Below are 22,875 nucleotides of genomic sequence, written 5' to 3' on the forward strand. Positions count from 1 at the left end.
AAATGAAAAATACTGCATGTAAGACTCAATATCTCCTTACAATCTAATACAATCAAGACAATAATCCCGCAACAAATACTCTCTTTTTGAACGCCTCTACGCCCCTAATTGTCAGGTAAATATTGAGACTACAGGTTACATTGCATTGCATTTTATTATGTTACCAGTGTCTGGTTACACTTATTGTCTTGACAGTAACAAAATATTTGGTACACATTACAAAATGACAACAGTAACGAACAAATAAGCACAGAGAAATGGCTGTACGCGCACATACACCTACAACACAACACAGTACAACACCCTCTGTCTTTCGCTGAGAGTAGATTCACACCCACACACGCACACCCACAGACCAAAAGTACAAACACAAACCGTACAGACTGCATTTCCTCTTTTTTAATTACATTTTACATCTCAACGCCTCCAACGCGTTTTCCCTCCAGACTGCGGAGTTAATTAACAACCATCTCCTTTTCCTTGATTCCCCATGAGGGGGAAAAACACATAACTGCCCCCTATTATGATTCCCTGATACCCGCCACCTCCACAGACGTGTTTTATAGGCAAACACTCTCTGCTATATTCCGGTTCGTCTCACTCTTATGCTAATGGGGAGTAGCCATCTTTCTTCTTACCTGTCATTGTCCTTGTCTGCTTTAGTTTGGTCTTGGCTCGTGCACAGTATGGCATGGGGGGGGGGGGGGGGGGGGGATTCCTTTCCGAAAACGCCATGCCAAGATTTATTTGGTCTTATTTATTTACTCTTTCGTCTGTCTGATCTTTCTGCAAAAACAGATCTTTAATTGTCTATCGGTGTCACTTTGATTCAGTCACAGTCTGACGCAGGCGCCAGATCTTTTAATAAGTCTCAGTACAATAGAGTAATCAATCCTCATGTGTCAGGTTGTAGCACTTTTCTGATATTCAAAACTGTGACAACCCTACAGGCTATAGCTCTCACCTGTCCTCCCTTGCAGCTTGCCAGCACTTGTTGTGAAGAGATCGAAGCTTCAAGGAGAAATTTGTGGCACTCTCCTTTTCCAACCCCCCCCCCCCCATACCTCATTCCATCTGGCCTCTCGCCACCGAGGTGGGTGGCATGTTCAAACAGCTCTAATTCAGAGAGTGACATAAATGCCTCAGCCACATCACACTCCGAAGGGCCGATTCGACCTTCAGAACATGTCAGACGCCTGTCTTGAAGAGAGTGTAAATCAGACTTGTGTAAGTGTTTTTATAACCGTACACTATAGTATGTGTGTATAAGGACAATGTAATAATATTTCATTGGCTTTCAGTCACGATCACTGCAAGTCACTAACATAGCAGCTAAAGTACGGCTTGTTAGGATAGCTAACAGTGCTCACTGTTTCAACTGATCCTATGTTCCACACACACACTCAGACAATAGGCGCTGTTTGTTGTGCATTGTAATGGTATAGGCCTTTGCGATATTGTGTTTGCACATTTGGCAGACAAGCAGAAATTATTGCTGCAACTCAGACACAAACAATATATTCATGACTCTTTTGCCAGTTGGGGATGTGTAGCTGACAAACATTATAATATGGTCCATCAGATTTCAGAGCACATTTCACAATCTACAACTTTCCCCTTCCAGTGGAACATAATGGGACCGTATTATGGAAAAAAAATATGAACAGCGGTCTGTGACAGGAGACAAATAATTTTTTTGACCCTGTTTGAATCTGTCGTTTCAGGTAGCTCTAGTTCTTATCATGCTGATGTATGTTCAAGTGTTCATTTAACTGATCAATTTGGTTTTAAATAGCTATTTATTGCAATAAAAAAGGGTGTTTCACATCATAATTGACATTTGAACCCTGGAGTCGACTGATTTTATGGGCTGGAACTCGAATGTGTGGCTCCAACTCTGATCTGCACAGACTCTGGCTCCAAATGAAGTCACCAGTGCAAGATGGCAGTGCTTCGGGATGTTTTAGCTTCAGTTTGGTACAAGGAAGAAGTGGAGACGTCATCCATCTTTATTTAAGTCAATGGTGGTGGGTATTAAGAGGGTTAACGTTTGTGCAAAGACCTTATCAGATCACCCCCAGCAACTGAAATCCCAACAAGTAACCAGGGTTTTTTCATTTTTTGTCTATGAAAAGCAAATTTCATGAATGTGGGTTCAGAATTAAGCAAGTTGGTCAGTTTTGGAGTGAAATCTGAATAGTACACACTGTATTGTTTAGCAGATATTTACCAATGTGGTATCTACATTTCTATCATCACAGTAAAGCTCAACAGAGATCATCCCTGGAAAATAGGAACAAACTGGCCAAAAGATATGATGGAAACTAGTGGCACAAGCTATCAGGATGCTGTCGGCAATGTTAGTCAACCATAGCAACCTAGCTTGTGCACGGAGAAAGTCTGTGGACGAAGCCATTGGTACTGAACAGAAGTTGTCATCCATTTTCCTAATGAAAAGTGGATGAGGAAAGCGGTTTAGCTCTGCCCTTTTATATGGGCAGCCCCCAGTAGCCATCATTCTGATTGCTCTGTGGGTATATGCAAATTTATTGGGCAGTTACTACAGATGAGGAAGCCTGGTTAGAGGGTGAAGCCTGTGTGAAATACAGCAGATCCAGGAGGTTAATGCTTTAATTTTGGAATAATGGGGACGATTATAAGAGGGGAAAATAAATGGAATTCCTGCCATTTTAAACATTTCTAAACCACACCCAGGACAAACACAAATACATGATTTTGTTGTTTGAACAAATCAAGATACAAACGGTAGCACCTCTGCACACCCTTAATCTGCCATTTTCCACAGGCTTGTTTGTGTATGCTGAGGCACTGTCAGACTCTCATGTTAGATTAAATAAGAGCCGATTACACTAGTTGTGTTTTCGAAAGGTTACAGTACGTGCTTTCTGGAAAATAGGTTATGAATACAGGGAATTTATAAAGCTGACAACAACGCTGCTTTGATGTGTCCATCAAGGCTTGGTTTGCTTTGTGTGCGGAGATGATTGATTTGCTCGGTAAATATCTGAGTCCCAAGTGACTACACAGTCCTCACTCCACTCCTATTGTTATAGTCACCACTCAGTCAATACACTCTAATATCAGCAATGCTTAAATCAAATAGCAACAGGCCAAAGGTGCCCCATCACCTCTTTGATGAAACTCATGAAGCGCCCTCCAAATCTCCAGGGTTTGTGGCGATGGCACTGCAGCGAGTTCACGGTCATCTGCGGCGCGTGCTGGTACGACACGGACACAATGTGGACTGCATCATAGGTCAGAGCTGCATCTGTCTGGAATAAGGGGTGAACATTATTTCAGCTGATGCCTGTGGGAATGCATAAACAGTTTGATCACCATCAACCTAATCTTCTTCAGACTGGTATAGAAAGAGTCCACGAATCCATTTTTTTTTCTCTCAGATCGTCTCATTGACACTCGTAACTTCAGCATTTAATATAATTTCCACGAGTACTTGATTTTTAAGGGATTTTTATTGTACACATGAAATTTTGAGATAGTAATATGCTGTATAACTAGACTATAAGTCCTTAATTTTACTTTTTCATGAAGGTTTCAGGCTCTCTTTAAAGGCAAACTATGAAAACTATATGCACTTGAGATAAATTCACATACATAATTGAAGAATTTAAATTATATATGGCACATTAGCACTGTGTGTGTTTCTCAACCGATAATTCAATATAGAATAGTGCTGGTTTTGTCTTCTTTATATAATTGGCATATGCCTTCAGCAGCCTCGGTAATTCAAATCAGTAATTTGAATGTAGTTGCTGTACACTGTCAGGGATGCACGTTATTGGATGTTAGCTGATATCTAATATGCTGCTATGTGCTGGTATTCCACCTAATTGCAGAGAACATAAAGTCTCTCCTGTAGCCTGCTCTTGTTGTGATGGCTCACTGGCAGATGCAGACATAAAATACAATGCTTATCAAAATTTACTGGGGAATATATAAGTATAAGAAAACTGATGCTGACAGGTTTTTTCTCTGGTGTCTGTTTCTCTTGGTTCTTCAAAACTTCGTTGTAATGATCAAGGAGACGGCTCTTAAAGCTACAATGAACTTTCATATTGTGTTGATCTTGGAGGCCCCTGTGGACAAAAGCGATAGTGTTTCCTCCACCATAACCACAAAATATAACGTCAAAAAAAAGCATTGTCTAGATAAATATCTCCTCCTCCTTCTTTTTAATTGGTTAACGTACCACTCACTGTAACTTTACCTGGGAAAACGGGAACACAGGCCAGTTTCATCTGATTTCACGCTAATGGCCTTGTTTGCTTGTGTGAGTCATATAGAGGCATCAGTATTAAATTACAGCTCTTATAAAGCAACAGTGTTTGTTCTGGGTTTATATATAGTATAGTGTATAAGTATATAAGGTCATATCATAAAAGAAAACAGGCAGTGCTCTGCGACTCTGAAACACTGAGAGCCCTGTCTCAGTGTCAAACATGACCATGACCTGAAAATGACCTGAAACACAGACACTCCATCTAGCAGCTTTACCGAGCCATATTTCAGATCGACCCGAAAAATCCTGAGCACAGAAATCATGAAAAACAGTCTACTGGTCTAATTCCAGAATTCAGTGATACATAATTCTCAGTGTTTTTTTTAACATGTTCTAACATATGTAATGTGTTTAGAGGAAAAACTCCCTTTTTGCATGATGCATGATTGAAACAATCATTGCAAATAGCAACTTTACTTCCCATTTCAGACAAACCTCCACACCGCAGACATACACGAATCGCATGCACAAACTGAAAGCATCATCGTATCAGTCTGTTTTATCAGCAGCAAAGTTCATTTTGGGTCGATACCATGTTTTATTGTGTGTCCCTACACCTTTCAGTCAATAGCAGAGTAACAGCAGGTTACAGTCGTTTCAGACCTTTAAAAAGTTTAGTCCAAAGTAATAAAATGATGAAGTGAAAACTGAAAGTAAATTTTCCTTTGGAACATTGCATTATTAATTTACATTTGGTGATAAAGGGGTTTTTAATTTGTAGCATCAGATCAATGGAAATTTCACTTAATTGGTGGACAAGTAGACATGTGGCATAGAAAAGTATTCAAGTAAATGACCTCTGCCTTTGATTTGTTGTGTAAAGAAGGTCAATATAACACATATAATGTGTAAAACCTACATTACCAATCAGAAGTAGACAGTATGACACAAATGGGACAGATTTTCTGGCACTCTGTTGTAGACTATGCATCTATTTACTGACAACACTACTGTGGCTCCACAATCTGTATCAGGCTGACTTCTCCTCCAGAACAGCCTGAAGATACGGATTCAACAAAGACTGGAGATGTTCAATAAAGATCTTTCTGTCTTGATGGAATCATACAATTTCTGGATTCAAGCTGCGAACAAGTTGCTCTGCTGTATCTTATCCCAAATGTGCTGTACTGAGTTTGATATCTTGACTATGAAGGCCATTGGAGTAAGCTAAAGTCTCTATCATTGCCCTAGAAACATACTGAGACAATGGTGCATCGTCCATTATAAACTATCCATTTGAAAAAGATTGGCTGTAAAGGGATGCACCTGGTCAGAAACAATGCTTAGGGAGACCGGTGCGTTCAAGGATAATTGGTGCGAGAGGGCTTAATGAATACTCTCCGAGCCATTATATCACCCCCACCTGTACTGTTGAAAGCAGAAAAGATAAACGGGTGAATCGGTGCTATTCTTGCCAATAACTGACCCTGTCGTCAACATGCCAGAACAGAACCGGGATTTTTCTGACGAGGTGGCATTTTTCTCCATTTATGTCATTCAGGTTCAGGGATCTTAGTTCACACTTTAGCTTCAGCTTTTTGTTTGGATAATGGGTGTGAAGACTGTATTCCATGGGTTCAAGGCTGGACAGGTTGGACAGGTTGTCCTTTCTGAGACTTAGTCGTTATACCTTGAATACTTATGTGTAAGCTTGACTGACCTTTGCCTTCTAACCTCTCTAATCAACAGGACATTTTTGCCCATAAGAACCCTGGGTAAATACTCTGAGCTGCACACAATGCCAGGACAATAGGTGTTTTTTAAGAGGCTTAAACCAGTGTAAAATTTAACAGAAAAATTTGATTTAGTTATAGTCTTTTCACTAAAATGGCATTTAGATTTAGTAATATTTTAGTCACCTGAATTGTTTGTTTTGGTCTAGTTTTAGTCAACTAAATAAAATATGATTTTATTTCACTAAATCTACCTGTTACTAAAGTATATGACAATTCTGATCCTTTCTCCTGTTGCATGTCTAATATTAAAGGTAGAATCAGTAGGATTTGTCTGAGCTGTTCGAAAATGTAACAGAAAAATATATAACTGTTGGGTCTCATTCTCAGGATGATAAATATCAATGTTTTGGGTTAGGAAAACATCCTGAGCACAACAAAATGATGAAAAACCTAAGTAAATACGGGAGCAGATTCAGCCACCACCACACACTTCTAGTTGGTCATAAGTGATGAATGAAAAGATTATGTTTATATGAGTCTATACATTGTTTTCTTGCTGGGGAAGTGTTTCATATTATGCCTTTCAGTATACTACATTTCTTCAAATGTGCATTTGTCTTCCTGTTGTGTATTTGTTTCATACATATGAGGGTAAATTGCCTATCTATCCTTATATTTATTGGTGTCAAACTAATATATTATGTATTGTAGATGTGACCTGCATGCGTTCTGTGTAATTATCTGACATTACAGAGCCATCTGAATTTAGAAGTGACATATATTTAGTGCTAGTGTACCTATGCTATTCATTATATATTAATTTGCTTAATATAATGTTGTTGGCAACATCATATTAACTTGACAGCACCAGTTGAAAACATTCAGTGAAAAAGTTGCATGTATCGTGGGGCTTTGCTGAGTGTGTGGGGAGGTCTGGGCGGAGGGACACTCGCCCACAGACAGCTACTGAGTGCCGGGGCTTGAGGAGGAGTAAACTCCCCGAATCATATCGGATTCTGTTCTGATCCGAAGTACTTTACTTCATGAACGCACCCAGACATACAGAGAGGAGAGGGGTAAGAGGAGAGACTAGAGGGAAATAACAGAACCAGTCTCCTGAGTGTGCACTTCAGTCCAAGATTGGATCTCTTCTCTGCTCGTCCCTCTCTAGCATATTTGTCTCATTTTATTTGTTGAGGAAAGTTTTGATAGATTTCCTCATAGATTTTACCGCATAAATTTCTTTTTATTTACTTATTGTCTTGTTGCCAAAGATTATTAGTCAACAAAGTTAACACTGGCCTGAATTACTCTTTAGTACCACTTTGAAAATCACTTAAAATATTCATCTCTTCCATTCAACATTTAGTCCAACTGTAGCTGAACCTCTCAAATCTGTTTACATACTTCAGAGTGTATGTATGTTTTATGTATAGATGAGCCACTGCCTGAAAGAAACAGCTCTATGTATAAATCAAAAGGAGATTAAATGGTTATATAGTGCGAATAACTGCTGAGGTGAAAGAGTTTGTTATGGGTTACTATTTAGGGTTCAAACCATTTCTAACCATGGGCAAAAGCCATGATAGATAGATAAGACAGACAGATAGATAAACGTGGTACCTTTCATATTGACATTTTGATGACTGACTTTAAATTGAACACCGCAGAAGTAATAATAGTGATAAAACATACCGTCATGATGCCCTCCAGCAGGCCTGAGTCAGGTTTAGGTGGTATCTGTCTTTCCATCGACCATTTCTCCACGATGGCTGCGACCTGGGGATTATCTACGTTGAGGATGCGGAAGCCGGTCATGTTGACACCACAGAAGCGATATGGCTCCAGGTCAATGGCCATCAGGTCCTTTTGAGAGACAACAGTAATGAAGGATGCGTTCTCATTTGGTCTGCCAGCGCTGAGCCTCTTTGTTTTAAGTATTTTGTCCTGGATGCTTTCTCCTCACATGAAAAGAGAATGACGCAGCAGCTGATTAAAGAGCTGCTATATTAAGACCAAAGAGGGTGAAAGGAAGGAGAAGTACAGTAGTTTTCAATGTCAAATCAGGAGATTTAAGCAGTCTGAAGCGGTGTCTGTGTAGTAAATTAAATCTAAAAAGGCTTGGGTGGCGGAGTCGCTTTTCTGCTGGCAAATCCTTTTAGAATTGACAAATTGTTATTGTTTTTGTACCTCCATAATAATGAAATATACTGCACAAACAAGCTCGTGTGATATATTTCATCTTCCTTAATCATGTTCATGTGAAAAAATCTTCATGGGTCCAAATTTCTTATTTGGGAATATTCTAATTATTGTTTGTGGCTCGGAAAAATTAAAGAAAAAGAAAAAATAACATCAGTTCTGTCAGATCTTATTAATAATTCAACACTCGCATTCCCATGGCAACTTCTAAGCAAAAAGCAATTCAATTTGAGCCGCTGTAATTTCTGGGGCAGCCATTGTAGCTGAAGTGTGAAGTCACATGTTGACACATGTCGTGTCGGAATGGGCCAGGGGGCTTGGAAAAGACATTTGGATGAACATAGATATTTCATTAGCACCCTGTGGGGTTAGTGCTGGAGGAATGAGAGCATGTAAGACACTTACTAAAGAACAGTCGCCGCCAGTGACTGAAATATTTCTCCTCTCTTATTTTTTTTCTTTCCCTCTAGAATGCAGTACAGTACTCTCTTTTATGAAGCGAGATCAAAGTAAATCACTGTTGTTCTATATGACATTCAAAATTGCTCCGAAAAGTAGATCAGGTTACAAGTTTCTTAGCTTTGAAGCTAAGAATACAAACTAACTGGGACAGAATTGTTTGTAAAAAAAAATATATATATATAATTCATCTTTTGTGACATCCTCATTTCTATTAGGGCATTTTGGGATGTCAGAAAAGCAACTTGTTCCAATTATAAGTTCACTTTCTGCAGTGCTGACTTGTAAACACAACATCAACATAATCCTACAACGGAGTTACACTAAATTCTTTACCTGGAGAACACGCTGCGTATGTCTGAGTGCATGCAGAAGTGTTATGAACGTGGCACACATAACAAAGTTCTCAGATTTAAGGTTCTCAGAGATAGCTATGGCAGGGCGGGCGCAATGACAGACTCATTTCAAAGGACAAGGAAGTTATTACCCCCGTACCACTCTGCTGTTGCCTTTTCACGCTCTAATAAGTCAGCATTTCCCTCACCTCAGAAGATAAAACACAGACATCAGTGGATTTCATCGAGAGGAAATTGTATTGCCACGTATACCATGCAAGTATTCATCATTTTGGATCAAATCAAGCCGCCAGGTATAATCTTCTTAATGGTGTGTCTATCAATATGACAGCATATTGCAGCTTTAGATAGATTCAACTCTGATTCTATAAAGATATCCCACCTTTGTGTGGAAAAATATTGATGTTGCAAAAAATCATATCAAATAAAAGTTAAAGTTTATCCCCTAAACTAGAAATAAAGAAATAAAGGAAAGTATATTATATAGTTAGCACCTTTAGAAATAAAGGTTCCATGTTCCATGGTCTGTCCCCATAGGAGAACACTTTTTGCGTCCTGGTAGAACTCGTCATAAACATTTCACATTGAACCCAGCATAAAGGTTATACCTAGAACCATCTGTGAAAGGTTCCACCTAGCACCAAAAAATTCTTCTGGTTCTGGGACCAGTTCCATTCAAGATCCTCGGAACCTTGCCCGCATTTCCACCAGTTTTGAGCGGAACCAATGTACTCAAGCGTGTCATCAACAGAGGGCGCAGCGCAATGCGCAACGACCTGTAGAATATGACACGGCCACTCTGGTTCCCAGCTAGGAACTAACTTTTCAGGTTTATTTTTTTGGTGGATACGCTCTGAACGGTTCAAAATAAGGTGCTTGAACTGCAATGGGGACAGTTCCATGTTGGGGGGAAGTTCTAAATAGAGCTGTGATGTAATGGTTCTACCCAGAACCCTTTCTGGGTGTTCTAAGGGTGCTAACAAGAATCTACCCTGGGAGTTCTGCCAAAACCCCCTTTATACTCCAAGGGTTTCATGTAGAAACCACCCAGAGGCTTGGACTGAGGGTTCTACCCTACAAGGGTGTCATCTAAAATCCACCGAGAGGGTTCTACTTATAACCCTTTTATATTCTAAGAGTTTATTCTAGAGCTCACCAAAGGGGATCTAAAAAATACCCTTTTTTTAAAGAAGGAATATGCCTATAACCCTTTTCTAGGTACCTGGTAGATTCCTGGTGCATCTACATTTAAAATATCATTTGAAATATGCCTAAACACTTGAATATTTAATTTTTAATAACAGCCATACCCTCAACAAACCTTGAAGAACTTTCTTCCAAAATGGTTCTTCATGAAAAGGGTAATGGAACCCTTGACGAACCCTTTCTTTAAAACAGGTTTTAAGAGTGAAGCAAATATTTTTTCAGGAAACTGTTCCACTTAAAGACAAACAGCAGCACACTAGTGATAAAAAGAGTTTTGGATTTCCCCATTAAGGCAATAGACATGCTACACAAACCCACTGCATGGCAGACCAATGTCATTGCCACGCTGTCGAGCGTGAAATATGACACACATCATGCCTGGACCTCGGTGTCATATCACATTATCACAACAGTCTGGCCGAGTCCACAGAGACAGGGAGTGTGTGTGCACACGAGAGCGGCAGAAACAGAGACAATAACAGAGAGTGAAAGGAACAGCACAGATCATGCTGGTATTCATTCCCATTCAGTCTGTTTGTCACCAGATAGCCGACGTCTCAGTGAAGAGCTGCAACGGCTCCCCGCTGGCTCTGCTTGTATTAGTCAGACGAGATCATTTCATCAGAGAAGGAACTTAAAATGCTCAAGATGGGAACGAAACGCTAACATATCCAGGTTATGTTAAACATATCTGATACTGAAAAAATATTCAATCCTTAATTATCTTCAAATTTAAAGGACAACACGCCAGCTTTTCTCACTCTCTCACTGTTCTCTCCTCTCTAACCTGTCTGTGGCCCTCAACCCCGAGCTTGTTTGCTCCTACACACTAAAACACACCGGGTCAAAATTTGATTGTGCGGTCAAGATTTCAACAACACAATACTGGGTTAACTTGACCCAGTGCTGACTGGATGGTCTGACCCAGTGTTGGTGTTATTTCTACATCACTGTTGGGTTCAATGGATCAAAATAACCCCTCTGCTGGGTGGTATTCTCCTCTTTGGTACTGGGTAAAGTTAACCCAGTATTGTGTCAGAGCTAGACTGACCCCGCAGGTTGTAGCTCAGTATTTTTTAGTGTGTCCTGAAGACATGCGGACACTTGCCATTTTTTTTTTACATATGGGAGAGGTTAGAATTAATCTAATATTTCTCTCTTTCTAGTTGATCTTTCTGCCAGAAAATATGTGGTTAATGGTCTATTTTAACCCAAACCATTTTCTACCAAACTTTCCACAGAGAACTGTAAATTATAATAATAAAAAAAATAAGCTACTAAGTCATCTAAGTCTAAAAATAATAAGTTTGCATGAGAGTCAAAACTCAGTGTCCTGGGTGGAAGTCTTGTGCTTAACCTATTTATCCACTACAACCTGTGCATTTGAGAGAACTTAGCTTTCAGGGCTCTCTGCCTGAAAGAGTAAGTTAGGTGGGTTTAAAGGGAAAAAAATTCATAGTTAATATAGGGTTAATATAACAAGATTTCTGCTAGTGTTGGCTTTCTGCCAGAAAGCTAGGCTCGGCTAACTTCTCTGCATGTGCACATGTGCAAATGAAGCCAAACACAAAATTCTTTGTGAATCCTAAGACTTCTGCCAGAAAGGGTTTTCAAGCAGAAAGTCCTGAAGGCTTACTTTTCTCATATGCATTTATTAGGTATGCCAAGCTTAGGTTTAGGTCCAGCCATAAAAAGAGTTAGTTATTAAAAGTGTTTTTAATTAAACTAGGAGTCATTTTTGATTAAATTTAACATTTTAAATTTAACGTTTATTTTATTTTGCTGGAGGAATGCTACCATTTTGCTCAGATCTTGATAATTTTAGCTTTACAAATATATGGCATTTAATTATATATAATTAAGCACAAATGACCATTTCTTCAGTTTTTCAAACTTAGAAGTCACAGTCAGTGTTGAATCTCAAGCTGTTGTTCTTTATGCTGTCACCTCAAAGACTTCTGTTGACTTTACTATAAAGCGGAGTGTTTACTACAGCACACTGAAGACTCCATTATGCCTCCAGCTTGTCAAACAAAATTGATATTATGGACCGGATCCAAACCCCATTGGCAATTAGCCGCTATTCATCAAAAACTCAAGCGGTGGGGAGATGAGAACAAACGAGAGTCTATTTGCATTAACAAGCATGGTACATTACCAGAGTGGTGAAGATATAGTGGTAATACTCTGTCATCATCCCCATGGTCTGGGCCTGGAGGGAGACGGAGACAGAAGATGGGAAAGAAAGGTGTGAATGAGCGGGGACAGGGCAGAGAAAATGGTCATTTTGTCACGTCAGGACATTTTAAAATCAACAGCGCAGTCAGAGCAAACAATGCTAAAAGAGATACACAAAAGACTTCCACCAGTAAAGAAAAATAGCCAGGTTTTAATGAGCATGTTCGTTTTGTGCGCAAGTTTCTGCAGTCGCTTGCTGGGATTTCTGAACCATATGTGGTCCCCAAAATTACAGAATAGCAACAGTACTTGATGCTTTTCTATGCATTTAAATGGTTTGCAATGGCTGAGGGCATGTGACGTTATCCCAGCAGAGAAGAGGGGCTTCAGTCAAAAGAGCTTGGTAATCTTTGCCTCATATCCGAACACTCCATCACCGCCACTTGTTTCACTCAATCTACATTCAAAGGCACCACATTCTCACGGCGGCTGTGCTTCCCATTTAATTGTACCATCTGTCGTGAAAAAAAAAAAGCCAAGGTTATGTAAATAAGATGGTGTGCTTATGTGGAGCTTTTACTTCTCCATCTATAGACATCAAGCCAAAAACATGACATTGAAACTCTGTGTCATGCTTTGTATTATGAGCAGGAGTTTCTCATTAATGGAAGTAATTTTTCCACTGCTGCAGCATAAATTTACAATATGATACAGTCAGTTAGAGCTGCGCCGATAAGTCGATTGAAAGAGAATTTTGTTGGGAACTGTTTTCACATTAAAGGTAGTTGATCGTTGAGTCTCTTTCCCAGGTCGTCAAATATCATATTGGTGGCTCGGTATTTGATGACATGGGAATGAGGTTCAACACTTAATTTTATCTTTCTCCAGAATTGCTTACTGTGATTGGCCAAAATCTCACAGGCTAGATTTTTCTAAAACAGAGGAGGTGCAGAAGTTCAATTTTCTCTCAGTCAACTTGAATTACAATATGCTGATAGCTTATTATGGAATTTTTGCCCAGTGATGCCAAAAATAAACTGCCTACTAAAGTATTAGTCATTTCAGTAATTTCATTTTCAAGCAAAATGTCAAACATTTGCTCGTTCCACCTTCTTCAGTGTATGAATGTGCTGCTCTTCTTCATCTTCGGTGACAGAAAATGAAGAGGCTTTGCATTTTTAACATTTTTGGTCGGACAAAAGAAGCAATTTGAAGACATCAGTTTGAGTACTGGGAAACTGTGATGACTATTTTCCACAGTTTTTTTTTTATATTTTATAGACTAAAGGATTAATTGACTAGTCTCTAAAATATCAAAATTGAAATAATTATAATGAAAATAATCGTTACATGCAGCCATACAGTGAGTCTTTGTGCATTTCTATTCATCAGCTCATTTTAATAAATCTCTCTATGTCCCTGTACAGCAGGGTCACAGCACAAAATTGAAAATAAAAATACATGACACACAGAGTTCTGTCAAAAGACATCAGGGACATGCTTCCCATCTTTCTCTCATCCAATCTGAGAGGGAATATAACCCAACAGAGGCGTACTGACTGCAGGTGAGCTTGTCAGAGTGAAGACGGGATGCGACTTATTGTTGACACGACAAAAGAAACATTCCAAGGACACGATGCAGTACCTGAGAGGTGATATTTAAACCCTTTTGAAATGATTGTGTCAGATCCTCCTTCATACTCATGCACCTGCAGCTTCTTATTTTGATTTGCCGTCTTTGATAGGACCAACATTTTCGTAAAGCTGCAAATGGATCAGTCTGCAAATCTTAAATAGTTCAGTAGCTGGTTTGTATCTGCTGCCTGCAGATCAAAATGTTCCTGATATTTATTCCAAATTTGCCTTCAGTAAGAACATCATTATAGGTGACTCTCACAGAAATTTATTAAGAGATCATAGTTTGTATGCTGCAGCTTTAACAGAGGTGAGATTTACCAGACTGTTAGAATGTACTGTTATTTTTTCGTACTTTTGATTTGGGGTTAGTAAGCTAACTTAAGGAACTTAAAATAACTTTAATTCTGGGTTTTCAATCCTCCGATGATGGTTCACCTCTTACAGAGGCACATCGCCATGGTAACTGAACACCAAAACTGCCCTGGAACAGGTTATGTTTGAGATAAGAGGTTGATATGCACCGCTTACTAACCAATTAACCAATCAATTCTCTAATTTTCTCTTTATCGTATTCAACGGCACTGGACATTACCATTCATAGAAGAAGATCCTGGAACTCGTGCCGATCATGAGAGGGAGGAGGGAAAGGTGTTCAGACACCGGCCAGAAAAGCCATTTCATTGTGCTTTTATATCATCCTACAGCAGAGACTGATTGAAGCATTAAAGCCTTGTACTTATGAGAAATGAAAGTTAGACCGCTTAGTGCTTTGAGTTATGTTTTTATATTTATTCCTTAATTGCTCCTTAGTGTTTTTTTATTTCTGCACTCTGCACGACTGGTGCGTTTTCCATAAAGAGGAGAGGGTTGCACTCAGAAAAATGTCATTTAATACATTTACTTGGTCATCTGACAGATGATTAGATAAACATATTAAGTGATATACTTCTGTGTGCGACCGTCTTTCCCAAGTCTGTTTGACACCACCGGGGTTACAGCTGAAAGAATAAGGCTAAAATTGCCATACACACCATAAGAGAACATCTAAGCAGCGCATTAATATAATTATAGTCAGATCTACTCGTGCTCTAATAATGGGTCTGTGATACTAAAAGCCCTACATCTTAAACATCTCTACATTTGTGCATAATGTTGTGTGGGGTATATTTATAGTGTGTTGGTTTCTATGATAATTTTAAGTGCTCTATAAAATAAATGTATTATTACTATTATTATTCATACAGTCAGTGTTTTTTGCCAGCTGTCTGTCTGTTATGTGGCAGCTGCAACTGTGTTGCTTTTAACCTGGATTATGATTATGTTATGATGCTTCTTTATATTTTGTCTAATATTATAGTTTGTGTTGGTAAAATACCTATGTGATTGTTTATAGGCTGTAAACACCGTCCCTTTTATGTGAACACACTCACGTCTATATCAGGAAACCCAGTTGATAACCTCCATTCTGTTTAGGGCTGTTGCTTTTTTTAGGTTTAGTGAAGCCAGATGACCAGAAGGCACCTTGCATATGTTCAACATGCTTTATATTACAGGCCCCTGGTGTCCTCTTAGGGGTTTACCTGGCTTTGTCTGTAGCACCTGTGGTGCCACTGTGTTTGTAGGTTATATTCCAGCTGCTGTGTCACTCTCTTTCTGCCTCTCTCCAACACACACACTGCACCATGCTTTGGTTTGGATATGTTGCCTTAGTTTAATCTGATATTTTGTTTTCCCACCATTTCCCACCACCTTAAAGCCCCTTAAACTTTTTGCTCACTGTTGTTGGGTCTATTTAAATACGATTATAAAAAGTTCAGCCTACACCTCTATATGAAAAGTGCCCTGAGATACAGGAAGTGCCCTGTTATGGTTTGGTGCTATATAAACAAAACTGACTTGAACTCACTTGCCTTCACCCCTCACTGATCTCGCTGATTCTCATATCCAATCCCACAGGGTAAAACATTTTGTCTTAATTTGATATTTCAATTTGGTTTAATCTGGTTAACATTGATTCAACACAATATTCAATGTTGAGACACCAGAACACCAATCTCTCAAATATAATTTTTTGCTGTTTCATGCCATTAAACAAATATTTTGAGGTTTTGGACTGTTTGGACTTTCCAGGTTCCAAGCTGCAGCCCTAATCCATATTGAGTGACAACGATCTAATGCTGCATTTTAAGTGAAATCCAAATAAAACTTTTCTAGTCACAGCAAAGCACGGCATGTAGCACAACAAAACAACCTTACAATACTGTACTGTATTGTGCAACATAGCTTTTAGAAGTTTAAGAAAGTATCAGTAAACTTGATTATCATGATATCATGTTTTGTGATACTATTTTGATCTGTAACACTATTGTGATATTGTCAAAAATACAAGATTTGTGGCAGTGGCTTTATGCTGTGTTTAAACTCCCAACCACCAGTAGTGTTTTTGTCTATTTTCACTGTTCTGAATGCACAAATATTTAACTTTTTACACTTAGATTTCTGCATAATGGTGACGTGTTTTTTGGTACCATGACAGTTTTCCTAAAATAAAATTACAAAATAACTATATACAATACAATTGCTTACAATATCGCAATATATTGAATAATAGTATTGTGATGCGTATCGCATCACATGATTCATTCCAGTCCACAGCCTTAATAGCTTTGTAACCAGGCACAATGGTTGTGGTATTCTTGTCATCATTCAAACCCAATCACTTGTTTTCTCATCTTTTCAAAGCTGTGGTCTGTGCTATAGCATCCTGACAAGCTGGTCCTGGAGGCAAACTGTCTGGAGCATTTTCACCCCAAAACCTTCTCTCACTTCTTCTCTGAAGAGGACACTGATTCCTTGGTGCGAGACTGGCCACGAGCGGATATATGTCACCTTAGATCTCAATAACTTGAGAGCACTGAGTTATTTAAATAACTACAGAGGAGATGATGCATTTGGTAAACATGTTAACAGAAGCTGACAGCAAACTGAATGGAGGGGGGGGGGATCCACCCGCCTGTTCCTGACAACTATGGAGCATTAGACCACCTACACAATCTCTACTCTGTACATCACACTGACAGCTCATTGTTGACTGATGATCATTTATATCAAAACACATGTATGTACAGTTTTGATAATGAAACATTTTGGATCTTATCCCTGTTTGTGGGATGTGTATTGAAGTCAAACTGGCAAACAATTCAGCTGTGAAATGTGTCGGAATTTCTTATGAAGAAGATCAGAATGTACCAGATGCTAAAAACAGAATGAGCTGAGTTTTTTCTATCCTTTTTATTATTATTATTAATATTATTATTATTATTACATATGTATATTATAATGTTTTATACTGTTTAACTGGTAAACTTCTAAGGTCTAAGATGCATTGTAAGACCTAAGTATTATATCAATACAGTTACAGTCTGTAAGACAAAACCAGTTGTAAGAGATGCTAAATTAACAGCTGTGCATCACAACTGACTTCAAACTATGATATGGTCCTCACAGTAAATCTCCACAAGTTCATAAATATCAGATATCTACTGTGGGACACTTGTTGTCTCACTTTTGAGGTATTCTAAGGAGGCAGGTGGCGTTCATGGAAAATCTCAAAATCTCTGAAACCACACTTTTCACTCCTGCTTAATTATTACTGACACACCTCCTGCTGCTGCTGTCCACCTATCGAGGCACTGCTAACTTCTTGGCAAGACAAAAAGGCTCTATATTTTCGTTTACAACAAATGTGATATGAATCAACTGACGCTAAGATCTGACATTAGGAAGGGTCCACGCCGCACTCTGTACAAGGACTGTCACTGACCTGTTTGAGAATCTGTGCAGCCATCTGGTAACTGCAGTCGAAGATGATGCGGAACTCCCGGCTTCTCTTCATTTCTTTGAGAAGGGGTCTTGTGTCCTGCGTGTCAAGAGGAAGCTGACGGATCTTTAGCCTGATGTTGTACCTGGACGGGGCCATTATCAGCTCCTGTAGTCTTATAAGACCTTAAGAAGAGAAACGGCACAAATGAAGGCACAGCCAACAGCACCATGCGGACATAACAAACATAACAATGAATATGCATGTAAGAAAACTACGAAATAAACTAATTGAACAGCAAATGTTCAGCAGATTCACAAAAAATAATTCCTGTCCAAGACGTGAACACTTATTAAGTCCTACCCCTTTTTTTATATCTCATTGATACACTTTGTGATAAGCATGAATATTCCAGCTTTTGCCTGTTTTCACAAAACACACCTCAGTCAAATTAAACAAAAGTAATAATTCATAGCACAGCAAGAGCAAATAAGCAGAATAAAGCAAACAAAACTGCACAAATCCAATTTATACATCCTGTCTCCTGTCTGCTCTCTGATCATCCATTCCTTATGCATTCAGTATGCTTATAGTTATTTAATATTGAACATGTTTTCGTTTCATCATTACAGTTGTTCCATGGAGAAACTCGTTTGATTGTAATAGACTGACTTGTAGCGCGAATCCTTACTGATTGCTTCTTGCATGTACATATTTTGCTTCCAAATGAGAGAAGTGAACCAAGTATTTAAAATGCAAAGCTTTAAATTTGAAAAAAATAAAAATATAATAGTCACCTGTGCTGTCATCGTATACGACAGTGGCCGTTTTCCATTTGAGAAACTGCACCAGGTCCAGGATAGCATAGCTTAGTGAAGAATAATCTGGGTATAAATTGGCATAAAAGGTGTCCCTGTTGTCCATGGGGTGATGTTTCCACCGCACCTGGATGTGTGGCACTTCCAACGCGTTGCAAATGGACTGCACAGCGTTTGACGATGAGCTATGTGACGGCCCAAAAATTGCAACCACACCTAAAGACAGCTGGTCACAAGCTGGAGAAGAGCAAGAGAAGAAAGCTTGAGAATAAAGTGTGCTGCCTCTTCAGTCACAGTCGATTTAGGAAGAATTTCCAAATACTTCAGATTGTTTCACCGAATTAACGATTTTGATTCGTGAGCCAAATACATCATTAATATCAAATGATATTTTGTTTGTTTTTGGACTGACCAGATTCTCGTTTTCTTCCACACTGTAACCACAATCCCTGAATAAACACAAAAAAAGCCACTCACCTTTTCTCGACGCCTCAAAACTGTCGTAGATATTAATCCTCTGTATGTCATATGTTAGTGTTGTGTTTGGCAACAAAGTCCTGTTTCTGTTAATGTTATTGACAGCAAATTTAAAGGCAAGCTCCTCGGCGCTAACAAGTGAAACAGGTCCATCTGTTTGTTCGAAAATCCCACCTGAAAAACAAAAGAGAAAGAGACGTAAGGCCCAGGACGATTAGTCTCAAAAATAATCACAAGCAAAAGGACGGACAGACAGGATTCCAGGTTCGCCTAAATGGAGAAATATATTGAGAGGCATTTGCACGAGCAGCGAGGGGAGCAGTGCACATTACACAAGGTATTAAATTTACTCAGCAAACATGGAGCAACCCTCTCCACTTTCAGAGAATGCAGCAAAAAAACAATATCAGCTTTGAAGTCTAAAGCCATAATGGATTTAAAGACTGTGTGTGTGTGTGTGTGTGTGTGTGTTCCATCAGAGCAGCAGAATATCTCAGACTCTTGTCTCTACATTAAGACGTCCTTTTATTTCACCTGAGTACCACACTGGCGGAGCAGATGACTGGACTTTGGCGCTCTTCTTTGACATAAAATTCAAAGGATTTCTTTCTCTTTCTTTTTTTTTCAGATGGGCTGGACCACTGCTCAAACTTACAAAACACGTCTCTATCTACATCAAAGTAGAGTAGCGCTCGAGACGGTGAATCAGACCATCAGTGCTGCGCTACATCCTGCAGCAGAGAGGAAAAACAACATTTTTTTTCTCCAGTAGTTAAAATGATCTTTCATTACATATTAGGCCTGCAGGACAGCAAAGCTTAAACAAGTAACACTGATGACATCATAGCGATAGCCTTGGAGATATAAAAATGTATCATAAAACAAAAAGCTGCCGACATGGAGCTTATAAGAAATGGACATAACAGGCAGCGGGGTTAATGAAATGTTTGAATTGGTTGTATTATGGGAAATGTTAATCCAGTGTCCCTCACCTTGAAGTGAATGTTTTTTTTTTTTTGAATGGGTTTTTAGCTTAGATGCCTGATATAAAGACTGTGGTTAACACAAGCTAAAACAATTTTCATGTTTTGTTATAAATATGTCAGTAAATACCCCCCATAAGCTTTTACGTGTATTAAAGAAGATGGTTGCCAACAAGTGGCTCAGTGAGACTACAGAGGTTGTCTTGACTAGGGGTGTTGCGATATACTGGTATTGACAAGAACCATAATATTTAAAAAATGAAATATTGGCATTGTGTTAACAGTACATGTGATAATACTGTGCCACTTAGACACACTGTACGTTCTTTAATCCTTTCTGCTTCTTCCCTTTTCTCTTGTTTATCAGTTCATCTGGATGCCTTCTCATGATCCATGTACATTTTGTTTGCTTTTGTGCAGTCATGGTAAATAATTTGCTAAAAAACAGACAAAATGCACAAAAAGCAAAGTTAAAGCTGAATTTATCAGTTTGTTTACAGCTGTCTGCACTAACTTTAAGCTTTTACTTCTAGCACCTGCGATTATGATTCAAAAATCATAAACAATTTCTTGTCAAGATTATCTTGCTGACAAAACTTAAGTATCTTAAATTTTTGTTTGCCACATAGCTTAGTTTCTGCACTAAACCAAAATCTAATGGAAACATCCCATTAGCTTCTTGTGGAAGGAACCGGAGCAATATAACTTCTGCTTTAGCCTACAAAAATACATCATCCCTGGAGCGCTCTATTCCATACCAGAGACTTAGAGTCAGGATATCTCACCCTCTTTTACTTCAGTTGTCAAATGCCTGATTTTGATGTCTTGTGATGTCTCTTGTCATGGAAATGTAATGCTCAATCACTGGGAACCCCTTTAAAGGTGACAGAAAACTCACTCTGAATTATCATTAACCCACCCCCCCACCCCCCCCCCAAAAAAAAGATCCATGGGTATAGATGACTTATAAAGTTTTATATGAAATCCAGTTTAGCACCCAATCAAACCAGAACCTATTCATGCATAAGTGTAAATATGCATTGATATTTCCATATTTTCCTGTGATTTCCCTCTGTCGTAATATTGCAGTGTAGTGCTGAAGCAATCAAGTTATTTTTGTTTCATTTTAACAAAGGATATTAAAAGTCAGAGCACTTTCTTCAGAACTATTTCACTGTCATGTCCTCAACATTAAAATAGTCTAAGTTCCACTATTTGCGTGTAATTGGTAAAGTAACAAACATGCACTGTCAAGTGTGAGACAACAAAGTCCCTCTGTGGATCAGCTGCAGCCTTTAAGAAGACAGTTTAGACAGCTTCTTAAAAGACGCCTGTAGGAACATCAGCTTATGGAGAGACTGGCTCCTCCACCTCCACTCTCATCATATTATCCATTTCAATAACAAAGCAAAATGTCTCTGCCATCTTCCGTCAATTCTGAAGGAAAAAAGTTCACTGTCATCAAAAGTTACAAATGTCTTTACTGAAGTTCAACTTTTACGGGCATCATTCGAGCTATAGAGACAACCTTTTGAAACCTGCTTTTTCTGCACCGAGATCACAACATTTCTGAACACTAAATCACTGCAGTGGGTATCTTTAAAGTTATTTCTGTTGTCGGTTAATGCATTAAAGCTTATTTTTGAGGCAGATCTCTCTTTAGGAGTTGAGAAACAGTTCTAGTTTCTAACTAGGCTCCAATTCTGTCAGGAAAACTTACAGACTTCGGGCAGTTTTTGGTTGATTTTGTTGGTTTTATTAAGTGCATTTATTGGTTGAGTCTTGACACTAAACAAGCTTTTATGAATCACTTGCTTTTAGGGCTTTCTTATTTTTAAGAGTTATTTTCATGATTTATTAATCTGATGATTTCCCAGGGTGATGTTTTTGCTTGTTTTGTCTGCCCAACATGCTAAACCTTAAAGGTATCCAACTTAACAAACACAACAAAGAGAAAAGCAGCAAATCCTCTCATTTAAGGAGCTGGAACTATGATGATGTTTGCCATTTTTTCTTAGCAGATGACAGAAATGACCAAAGAATCAATTATTTGATCACTTTTGTTGTAGGATTCTTAGCTATTAGTACGTTTTGCTGCAATATTGATATTTTTTTGCCTTCAGGTGGATAATTAAAATACTTCCTCTTGAAATAATCTTTAAAGGAATGTTGAATTTGATGCACTTAACCCAGTGCATAATAATTTTATTTATATTGTATAATAAAAGGCACAAAAAACCCCAAAAAGGCTTAACTTTAATTTGGCCCAATGAGATTTCAAAAGCACAAAGTGATTTATTTCATTTTAGTGTTTTAGTGAGTTATTTGTGCTTTGGATTTTGTACAAATGCTGCCTGCCAGTCCGGTATTATTTCACTAATCCTAGAGCAGACCTGGTTGCAGAAAGCTAAGCTTCGAAATAGCCCCTGTGACCCGCTGATGCCCCTGAACAGACCCCCAGAATCACATATCTGCTGTGGCTGTGGGCAGACTAAGAGTGGCACTTCTGGAAGCCAAGCTCATCTTACTATTTATGACTCAAAGCCTCCCCGGATAGCGAAGGGGACGTGATGCATAAAGCGCCCGGTGGAATGCGTCACATTAAAATAAATGAATCCTTCCATTTCATGGGGAAATCTCATTAGAGTACATTAAGTAATTGCTGGAGTATATAGTAATTTGACTGTTAAGAGGATAAAATGTGCATTGCTCAGAAGCACTTTAACAAATTTAACAAACGG

The 22,875-nt window shown here is 38.7% G+C and overlaps 1 protein-coding gene across 1 annotated transcript in view; it reads right to left on the minus strand.

Annotated features, from left to right (window-relative positions):
* The window catches only part of grik3 (glutamate ionotropic receptor kainate type subunit 3), a 134,119-nt gene that overhangs the window by 41,422 nt on the left and 69,822 nt on the right, over nucleotides 1–22,875 (minus strand). The window contains exons 2-7 of the mRNA XM_084727077.1: nucleotides 19,152–19,325; nucleotides 18,654–18,911; nucleotides 17,860–18,041; nucleotides 12,379–12,432; nucleotides 7,693–7,863; nucleotides 3,150–3,293 (exon numbers count right to left, since the gene is read on the minus strand). Coding sequence (XP_084583203.1) covers nucleotides 3,150–3,293; nucleotides 7,693–7,863; nucleotides 12,379–12,432; nucleotides 17,860–18,041; nucleotides 18,654–18,911; nucleotides 19,152–19,325 — 983 coding nt within the window. The remainder of the gene's footprint in view (nucleotides 1–3,149; nucleotides 3,294–7,692; nucleotides 7,864–12,378; nucleotides 12,433–17,859; nucleotides 18,042–18,653; nucleotides 18,912–19,151; nucleotides 19,326–22,875) is intronic.

The sequence above is a fragment of the Lutjanus erythropterus genome, chromosome 9 (assembly GCF_056507025.1).
Source record: "Lutjanus erythropterus isolate fLutEry1 chromosome 9, fLutEry1.hap2, whole genome shotgun sequence".
In the NCBI taxonomy this organism is placed as follows: domain Eukaryota; kingdom Metazoa; phylum Chordata; class Actinopteri; order Lutjaniformes; family Lutjanidae; genus Lutjanus; species Lutjanus erythropterus.